The sequence below is a fragment of the Aplysia californica genome, unplaced genomic scaffold (genome assembly GCF_000002075.1).
Source record: "Aplysia californica isolate F4 #8 unplaced genomic scaffold, AplCal3.0 scaffold00235, whole genome shotgun sequence".
NCBI lineage: Eukaryota > Metazoa > Mollusca > Gastropoda > Aplysiida > Aplysiidae > Aplysia > Aplysia californica.
This window is the reverse complement of record NW_004797505.1, coordinates 371,426-382,355: the sequence shown is the minus strand read 5'-3', so window position 1 is coordinate 382,355 and position 10,930 is coordinate 371,426. Positions and strand designations below refer to the sequence as shown.

The following is a 10,930-nucleotide window of genomic DNA, read 5'->3' as shown; positions in this document are numbered from 1 at the left end:
GAGGCTTTTCGACTGGAGGCATCCCGAGAGTCGGTCAATAATAATAATAAAAAAAATAAGCCGAAATTACCATGTCTGAAACATTAATTATGGCCATGGAAAAGTCAAAACATGGCAACATAAGTCAGCATTCTGTTTTCCTAAGCAAATCTGCAGTGAGCGTCTTTTTCCATCATAAGGTAATGGCTTTGTTTTATGTTTTAGTAAGGTTTTACAACACTCGCAACTGCATAAAGGCATATTGATCCCGTAATAGGAAAACAGATATATTTAGTTTTAAAGAAAATAAAGATCATCTAAAAAAAAAGTAGAATGATTTTTAATAAATTGGCAAACAAGAAGTTAGCAGTTAATTAAAGGAAAAAAAAATTAATGTATCATTATTCTTTTAGGCCTACATCATAATATGGACTATATTATAATATTCCAAATCCCTACCATGTTCAATGGGCACACCAGGCCATACTTGTCATTCCAATTAATAGACAACCCCCCCCCCCCCTTCCTCTCTCTCTCTCTCTCTCTCTGTCTGTCTCTGTCTCTCTTTTCAAATCTCAATGCCTCACACACCCCGCTATATTATAATGATGAAGCTGTATTGCTTTCAAATGTTTCTATGCCTAATTTTCAAGTAGGCCTGAAGCCTGCAATTTAATAAAAAAGATAAAGTGCTAAATCCTGACAGGAGTTTCAAAACAATGGATACCTTTGTTCATTCTTTATCCTTTTAGTATTATTTAATAAGACTACTGGTACCTTGCTATGTGATGAGTCTACAGCAAACAGATTATAATTATGTTCTAATTTTAAGGTCCTTGGTGTACAGCAAGGGGGTTAAAGCGACTTGGACAGACAGGGAAGTACAAGTACTGTTACCTTGTACCCAATGAGTTTACAGTAAGCTCTTTGCATGTACCCAAAGACCATAATACATACATGTATTATTATATTAATATACTCTCTCATGTACCTCAAAATTATGGACTAGACGTTTTGATGGCGAGTGTTATCCACACAGTCCTAGCAGTATAAAAATTTGGAATCTATTTATAGAACTCTTCCGGGAGATTGTAAAGGGAAGCCATTCATAAACAACAACTATGACAACAAAGTGAAGCTCAGCTGTACGAATTATGAACAATGTTGTAATAGCAGCTAAAATCTAGGCAGGGAACCGAGTTCGGTCAGAATGATGGTTGGCAATAGTTGATCCAAAGAGAACCCTCTCATCTGATGTGTATATAATCTAGCTTTTAAGAAAATGCTCAGTCTGTGTTTTGAGTTGAAAGTAAACTTGTTGCCCGTTCAGACAGATTTGCTGCCGTCGATCAACGACCACGAACGCTGTGGTAGTCTGCTACAGAAGGCAACTCACACAAATGACAACATAGTAAAGTAGGAAATGCTGCTGTAGCAGCAGCTGTACTCTTTTCTTTTTGCTATCCCTTGACTGAACGGAAATTTAATTCCCAATGTTGGATTTTAGCAGATCTTGATTTGTTTTTTTAGTCTCAAGTGAAAGCCATTCTTCTCAGAGTTGGCTGCACATCTGATCCGTTGTTTGACATGGAAAGAAAAGATTTTTTGAAGTTGCAGTCTACTTAAAGTTCAAAAGCAATACTTGATCTGTCTAAGCTGTTATTGGCCTTAGTAATTAACCGAAAAGCTAGATTCCTGCTACTCTATAACAGTAGCCATGACGTCACCTTCTTCTGGGGCTCATCTACCATTGGATCTAACTCATGTTGAGATAGAGGTTCCAAATTATGGTGTTTTACGGGAGGAACGAATGAACAGAAATCGGGAAACGATGCAAGTGAGTGATTATGGCTGTGAAACGGATAAATAAAAGTTTAAAATTTATTTTAGACTTAAATTTTTGTCGAGATTTCATCACTGAGCCATTGCCAAAGGCCACCTCTATTCTCACCCGGAGTGAGAATAGTGCAGGCGAGTCTTGTGGCTATTCTCACCCGGTGCGCGTTCACCAAATTTTGCGTTCACCCTATACCACAGAATTCTACACCGTGATAACAGAAAAATTGTAGAATTCTGTGCCGTGAACAAACGTTCCATTACAACTGTAGCCTACTAAAAGCGTACAATTTTGTCTGTGGGCAGTGGAGAGAGAGAGAGAAAGAGAGAGAGGAGTAGCGTGAGAATTTCCGGGCAAAACAAAATGGCGACCCGCGTAGTTCGGCTCGATTCGAAAAGTTAAATAGCCGTAGCATCTTTGTAGACAACCAAATGAATTTACTTTTGTGTTTTAACATCATTTTTAAACTTTGTTTTGGTCAATTTGATCGTCCACACCGATAGACAGTATTCAGAATGAGACAGGGAGAGAGAGAAGAGGGGAGGAGTTGATCTTGCGAGAACTTCCGGGCGGGTGAGAATAGCCACTTTCATTGCCAAAACTTGGGGAAAAACATGACATCTCACATTAATGTGCTTAAAACGGGATGCCTTAAAGTATTATTCATCCAAAACTAGGATGCAAAACCTGCTTTAGGTGTTTCAGACCCCACGTCAGCATTGCAATCTTGAGTTGGTAAATTTTGTGACAAAAATGTTCGAAATTTTTTGTGATTCCTGGACTCTCATTTTGAGTGTGTGTATACCTATTCATACTTTCAAAAATGGGCGCTTTTTCGGTAGTTCCCACCCCGCATTTGTTATTCGCCGGTTATGGCCCCAAGAGTAGGGGGGTGTCAGGGGGGACCTAATAAAAGCAAGGTGGGGGGTTTCAGGGGGGCATGCCCCCCTGAATTTTACCACAATTTAATGTTTGCAGTTGTTAGGTTTGACATCTTAGCTTGCCGCGAATCAAACGTATATATAGATCTAGATGTAGGTCAGGCTCTATCAAATAAGGGGGGTGGGAACTACCGAAAAAGCGCCAAGACCCTAATTTAGTATGTGGTTCTTTTTCATGTGTGCTAAGATCTACTGCTATTTCTCATCAAGAAAAGTTAATTTGCTCACGAAATCGTTGCTTGCAAATAAAGACAAACAATTCAGATTGCTTTTACATTCGTCATGTCGTCACTAGACTAGCGTGTTTCAAAAACTGCATCATTATTCAGTAGAATCACCAGAGCTGGTTTAATCTTTTTGCTTTTCGTCGTTTATTCAATACTTCAAAAGCTATGCGACGTGTGAAGGAAACATTGATCAGCTGTTTTTTTACAAAATTGCCGTAATTTCGTGACGTACCGGAAATTCGAATTTTGGCTGGCGTGCTTTTGTTTTGAACAGATCATCAACAGTGCCGAGATATAATTTTGTCTCCTAGAATAACTTCCCCTTTCTAGCTTCCTCAGAACAGCGGAATCAAATAGTGGAAAGAGAACAATGTAAGTATTCATTGTCATCATCGTGTTTAAAACGTGACGGACAAGTAATCTAACATTGGTTGTTACGTATTCGAACTGTTTTCTTGTGTGTTTTAATGCTACCCTGTTGAATATTTTAGTGAAATTACAGTGTTTACATTGGATTCCTGGAACAAGAGTGTATGATGTGTGAACACACATTGATGGATCATTTCTGTGGTGAAATTGATTTAGCCTTTTGTGGAAAGTGATGATGCTTCGGATGTCATTCAGACGTACTAGACAGACTGACGTTCAAAAAATTAAATTGTCCTTTTATTAAAGCAAGCATTTTTAAAGTCTCTAAACCCTTCTTTTCATAGTTTTGCCCATGTTTCAGATATTGTGAATTATAAACCTCTCCATAACCGATTTATGGTGACTGTAAAGGAAATATTCTATAAAAAATAGAAATTTACTATGTGTCATTGTGACGTACAAGTAAGTGCAAGGCACATTTTCTGGATTAAGGGTAGACCTAAATGTCACTTGATTTTCCATCCAGTTGGATCTATTAATTTTCTATTGTAATCTCTGGCTGTGTATCATTGGCTAGTAAATCTTAATACATACAGATCTAGATTCAAATGGATTATTGTCGGCCAATTTGTTTTTTGTAGATTTCTACTATATTTTTTTAATGTATCTCAGAGATTACGTTCACCCCCCGCGGCAGTGCCACTGACTTTCGTGTCTTTTGGCCATTCCCAAAGGGGGACATTTCTCGTTCAAGCACCGTAGAATTGTAAATGGGCTGGCTCATCATGTCACGCTCATAACTGTGCCTGATCTACAACAGGGAAGTGCTGCTTTTTCTCTCCTAATCCTTACTCTTGTCATTTTTCCTCTACTTCTTTTGTATGTTTGTCACACTCTTGTGACCCGCTATTTTCGGGGTGCCTTGATGGTAGAAGCAGACCTTGTGCTGTTGAAGCTAGAGAGGTGAGCAGAGTAAGTCTGATTCCCTGTAAAGACTTCTCTGTTGACACCCACCCTTGGCGCTCATATGTCCTTTATGCTGTTGCGAGCGCCGTAAAACCCTCTACTAAAAAAAAAAAAGAGATTACCTTTAAGGTCTACAGTTCAAAACTGGTTTAAACCCTAGTGTTCCACACCAGCCCGAGAATGTGGATGCTTCTTCGGAGATTTTTTATATTCCCTTAGTTACTAACACTGATTTAAAGCACTTTTTAACCATCGATCCAGGTGCCAATGAGATTTTCACTGGTCAATATTGTCCCGTTTGCAAGCGATGGAGTGAAGAAGACTTAAAAGTCAGTACAGCCAAGAATATTTGCTTTTAAGTTTAAACAGGACCCTGTTGGGTAAGTATCATTCCATGAATCTGTATCTGCTTGAATTTTTTTATCGGGATCTTTTGAACTTTTGTGATTTAGATATCAGATCTAATAGTCTTCAGCACTTATTTGAATTTTTAGATTTTGGGTTGAAAAATTTATCAGGTTTGTTTGAGTGGTGTTCCTGAGTTTCTCCTTCGGACTGGTGTAGTGTATTTTTGTTTGAATGTTAAAATTACTGAATTACTTTCTGACAGAGATACAAAATTGTTCTTAACGGTGTGAGCACGATGGACAATTTTCATTAAACAATATAACACGGATAGCTCAAATTCGTCAGGACCGGCCTCGGTAGTTCGAGGAATTATAGTTCAAGGGGATATCTTAAAAGATAAAGAAGTTTTAAAAAACATGGATCGCAGGCCCAGTTCGACAGATACGTGATTTTGAGTCTTCTGCATTCGACCTATCTGTGTTATATATTTGAGGACTTAGTGTAACTATTGTGAACATATATTTGTTTTTAACCTGCCTTTGTTCCTTCCAACTGTGCCAAAGTGTTCTGTTGAGAACCAACACTTCAAAATATTTAAGAGTAGACTCCCTTTTCACAAAGAAATCTAATGTTTATATTTTCAACAGCAACACAACATTTAAGGAGGCTGAAAGAAAGACGGCCAGGGAGTACTGCAAAAAGCCTTAGTTGGAAGAGGAAAAGGCAAGGCAGCTTCAAATACAAAGGGAACGACAATGAAAATACAGGTATAATTTTATACATAAACATTTTCCAGTGAAGTTTGTTAAACCTTTTGAGCTGACTATTGTCGGGAAGATCGTGTGTTAGTCCCCCACCGGCCATCACGACTATTGTTGTAATTTTGTGTGGGTAAGTTTTGCGATTAACAGCAACTTTGAACTGAACACGCTGACAAAAGCACACAAACAAAACCTAATTTATTTCCAACTCTTATAGATATATCGATATATATTATATAATATATATTATATGTTTATCTATTCTATTCATTTGTGGTTGTTATGATGTATGGTACAAGTTTCTAGCTTCTGTGGGATGTGTTTCATGACTGTTTTAGTGAAATTACTGTGTGTCAGTTTAGCGTAAGCAAAAATAATTTGCTGCTGAGGGTGTAAGGAGTTCAGAAATAATCCACCACTGGAAGCGTTAAACTGCATAGTAATAGTTGTGGATCCAATGGATTTGTTTGCACCGCTATCATATTTATTATTAAATTGTTTCCTTTACTTCAGATTTTACAGCACTCTTGACTCTAAAAGGTCATTTCAGTCCCAGGAAATAGCTTAGGTCACTGTACATTTGGAAAGAGGTAGATATGGCAGGCCACACTAGAGAGCTCGACAACTGCTAACTTTGATTGGATATATTAGTTTCTTTTGCTAACAAATACATTTGACAAGCTCAAAATTAATACCCCAAACCTCACTTTTGACTTATTGAACATGAAGATTAGAACGTGGGTACAGTATGCTGGGTTGTCATATGAATTGTAGTCAGCTAGTTCAACATTTAATTGCAGGTTAACAGATGCTCCACCTCCCTTGACACAGATACGTGTCTTCTCTTTGGGTAATGTATATGTTTGGACCTCTGTGTTTTTGCAGGGATCGTTTGGAAGCAGCGAAGGCGACAGGATCCCCAGCAGGAGCCACACTAACGCCCAGACCGAAAAAAACTTGAGCACAACTGGCCAAAGAGGACGACGTTCGGGAAAGGAAGAGGAAGTCAGCCAAAAAAAAATGAGGGACAACTATTCCAGCCAAAAGAGAACAGCTGTGAACAGGAAATGAATGGATGGATGTTATTCAAAGAAATTAAAAGAAAAGAAGAGGGAGTAAGCAAGAGTGCAAGGGGACAAAACCTGGGGGGGGGGAGATGGGGTTTGAAAGGGGCTATTAAGTCAGCTGTTTGGAGAGTTAATGAGAAAACAGGTTTAAGAAACCAATAGATTTGCCCATGTCATTAAGGGGCTCATGACAACCTCAAACAAAAGTACACAGGACAAACTGCGGGAGCAGAACATTTGCTTTTCCCCAACATCAACTGCAGTGAAAAGAGATATTCAAAGTTTGAAGTTTGCTATTCAAAGTTTGTTCAGCAAACTTGGTAAAAGTAGAGGCAAGTGAGGAGAACTCTTTTTAGTGAGTTGGGGGCGGGGCATAAAATCTACTGGGAGAGGGGGGATCTAAGTTGAAGAGATGTGGGGAGCTTTACATGGAGAAGAAAAAAAATAGAGACACTTTTGTTCAGTACTTGGATAAAGTTGCAAGTGATGTCGAGGACGAAAGGGCTGTGTTGAAATCGGGGGTCACTAAAAAAATCCTCTCCTCCTCTCCTTCGTATTCACAAGTGTTTTATGAACGAGCACTCTGCTAAAGTTTCTGTGTGTAGTTTTTACTGGCATAGTCCGGCTCACATTCTTCCTGTTTCTAAAAATAAATATCGTCTATGTATATGTGAGGTGTGTTGTACAAGGGACGTCCAGAAAGTAAGTACTGTTTTAAAATAATGAAAAAGAAATAATTTTCCCAATCAAAACGATTTATTTTTTAATACCTCATATATATGACTACTTGTCCAAGTAGTCGCCAGAACTGTTGAGGCATTTATCGTAGCATGGGACGAGCTTCTGAATGCCCTCATCGTGGAAAGCTGCCGCCTGCGACGTCCGTCAATATCTGGTCTCTCCTGTGAGATCAGCGTCTGAGTCGAAGTCCTGCCGCCGGGCCAAAAACATTTTCAAATGCAGGAACAGGTCTGGGCTGTACGATGGGTACTCATCCGAAGGAGGCGATCAGGTTTTGGGTCTGTGCAGACTTGTGAGGAGTTGCATAGTCGTGAAGCAGAACAACGCCGTCGCTAAGCATTTCGCGTCTTTTTTAAAAAATCGCTCTACGCAGGCCGCATCAGGAAAAAAAGTCATGTGTACAGTGTTTTGGGACAGGCAAGGAGTTCTTTTAGTAGAATTTTGGGGAAATGGGATGACAGTTAACTCTGATGTGTACTGCAACACACTTTAAAAAACTGCGTAGAGCGATTCAAACAAAAGATGCGGAATACTTAGCGACGGCGTTGATCTGCTTCACAACAATGCAACTCCTCACAAGTCTGCACAGTTGAAGCACTCATCGTGCAGCCCGGACCTGGCTCTGAGTGACTTTCATCTGTTCCTGCATTTGAAAAGGTTTTTTGGCCAGGCAGGACTTCGACTCAGATGCTGATCTCACAGGAGAGACTGGACATTGGCTGACATCGCAGGCGGCAGCTTTCTACGATGCAGGCATTCAGAAGTGCGTCCCATGCTACGACAAATGCCTCAACAGTTCTGGTGACTACGTAGAGAAGTAGTCATATATATATATACTAGCTGGGCCCCCTTTCGATGAAAGGAATGATCGGCGGTGCTATACGTTCTTATACTAACCGTTCTCTGACTGTCTAGACCGGTGCTTTAACATCAACTTAAAGTCATTGGCCTGCTATATTTACTCTCTAATGGAATGGGGCAATAAATCTTGAGAGATGAAAAAAATTATAAGGTCTAGATCTATACTCTCAAAACAAAACGCACCTCGCGAAATATCACTTCCGGGTTTTCTAAAATTACAGAGACAGAAGCGTCGGCCTACAAAAGCGATCGGCGAAATAAAGAAATTTTGTTTTTTGCAGCAAAACTGTCTCAAAACTGAAAAAACCAAGGGCGCCATGCCTGGAGAATATTTTAAAGAATTTTTTGGCGAAAACCGCATGTCGAATGATGCAGCCTTTAAAAAGCCTTTTGAATAGCAAAATTCGGCCACCACAAATAGATAATAGATATATGAGGTTTTCAAAAATAAATCGTTTTTATTGAGAAAATTATTTCTTTAATAATTATTTTAAAACGGTACTTACTTTCGGGACGTCCCTCGTAACTCTAAAGTGAAAGTGAAAGTTTGAAACTCATTTCTCACTAAGAAACAAGATCTTTAGTCTCTTTGAAATTGTACATTGTGTGATATGAGGCGAGAATTCCGTGAGTGGGTCACTGATACCTGATGTGCTAACTCAGTCTAGCAGCTTTCATTGTTGGGAGCAGATGCGGGAGGGAAATTCATCGAAGATGATGAAAGTGAAGGAAAAAGTACCTGTTGGATGTCTTGTTGGCTCCCTGTTTGTTGAATTACAAGGTCTTGTGTTTAACAAATTCAGTGATTTGTGGCTGGGCAATCAATTTCATATTCTCAGGGACTCTTTGCCCTCATCTTCTGTGTTGATGGTTGTCGACTTCGCTGAAAATTATACTTGTCGCAACCAGGATGAGGCACAAAGTGCCTACTGGGGATACACTCAGGTGACTGTTCACCCCACAGTTATTTGCCAAGTTTGTTCTGCCTGTGGTGAGCTGACTGTTAACAATTAATTTAGTCTTCTCGTCAAGTGACTTGAAGCATGATGCACACCTTGTAAATTGTTTCTTCAAGAAAACGGTAGATTTACGGAAGTCTTAAAGTGCATACTTTTCTCTGTAGACAAGACTTTGTCTTTTCCAGTACATTGTGTCATCATTGTTAGGTACATCATGTTTGTCATCACTGTTTTGTACAAGTCAGCCCCATTGACTTTGTGCTTTTGCCTCATATTAGTTTAAAGTTGTTTTGCACATGTTTTTCTGGTACTGAGGCTTTGATAAATGTATTTGCACAGCCTTTTACTATTGTGATGTGTTGTCAATGACAATAAAAATATGTCCTGTTTTGTTCATAACAATCATTACATGTTCTGTGCACTGCATCATTGTTACAATGCTTGTCATTTTTATTACCATTATGAATGGAATTAATAGCATAGTGAATAAATTCCTTGTTTACTATATAAAAGGAATTTTAAGTCTATAATTTGCCTTGCTACTTATCTGTTTTTGTCACCACTGTTACATACGAGTACAAGAAATACAGTGGTTTCCAAACCAATAGACCCATATCTCCAAAACCCTGAATCTCTTTGCTCTGATAACGCAGGAATATGAACTCTAAATGTCAGTCGATCACCGACAGAAAATGGAGTCAAATTGGTAAGAAAAACATTTTTGCACCACTAAGTCTCAAGTGAGTCTCACGTAAGTCTCACGTTTTGGCAATGGCTCCATTAGGCTGAGTGACTGGTAAACCAGTTGTATCCCAAAAATATTGATAGTGATCTCGATAGAGTGCTCGTATTATAGTAGTGATAAAAAGAACATCATCTGTGTCATAGTGAAGCTATTGTTTTATTATTTAGAGAATTCTTTGGAGTTCATGTACGCAATATTGAAAGGATGACCCATTAACTTGGTATCTTCCCTTGCTATGCTAGTAAAGTTATTACTATGGAAATGATGATGGTTTTCTGTTGTCAAAAAAGGTTTAGTAAATTCTCTTTTCTTCCGAGTTCATTGCTTTCTCAGCTAATAATAGAGCGTCAACAGCGTTGCAATAGTCTTATAAATTTTTCACTCAAGATTTTAGTTTAGTCATTATAAAATCTGATGGTACCATCAGAAGGGAGGTTGTTGTTGGGACGTGGTTTGGTTTGGACATTAAATTTTATTTGTATTGTTTTATTCCATTTAGTAAGGTTTGTCTTCTTTGCAAGAGTTTAATTCTGAACTTGCTGATAGTGTTATCTTCTCTCTTCCTGAACAATAAAGGATACAGAGATGCTGCTTGTATGAGAGATGTGTAAGTGATTAGACTAGCAGGCCTAATTGAGTGATTTTTATATAAAGTGAAACTACTTGATTCTGATTTCAGGCTGTTGACAAAGGAATCAGCAAAGACATTCTACCAGAGGTGAGTCCTGGTCGAACAGACTATGATTTTTTCTTTAAAGAAACATATAAGTTCCATTCTCTTGGACTATTTCCCCAACTTCAGTGAAAATGTTTGAGTTGTAACGTTAATGAAATGATGTCAAAGCAAATGCAGGGAATGACAGTTACAGTGGAATCGATTAAAATCTAAATTTATTTGGCCGCTTGATAGACCAGCCGTGATTTTGATTTAATTAAAGAATGCTCAAACACTGCATGTTGAAGGGAAGTAATTCATCACCCAAATTCCAAGAATTAGAAAACATACTTAGTTATGTACCTTCTGCCCCAAGGTAAGGCATGGTTATTTCGTCAGAAACAATGTTATGTCCCTGGGTACGTCAGTATTCCTGTTTGTTTGTTCTTGTCTTTTTTCTCAAGGGAGGGGGGG

The 10,930-nt window shown here is 38.7% G+C and overlaps 1 protein-coding gene across 1 annotated transcript in view; it reads left to right on the top strand.

The window, feature by feature from the left end:
• Nucleotides 1-1,090: 1,090 nt before the first annotated feature.
• LOC101850726 overlaps nt 1,091-10,930 on the top strand; it is a gene marked incomplete at its 3' end in the record, with an annotated part of 13,778 nt that continues 3,938 nt past the window's right edge. The window contains 2 exon segments of the mRNA XM_013083482.2: nt 1,091-1,816; nt 10,481-10,519. Coding sequence (XP_012938936.1) covers nt 1,697-1,816; nt 10,481-10,519 — 159 coding nt within the window.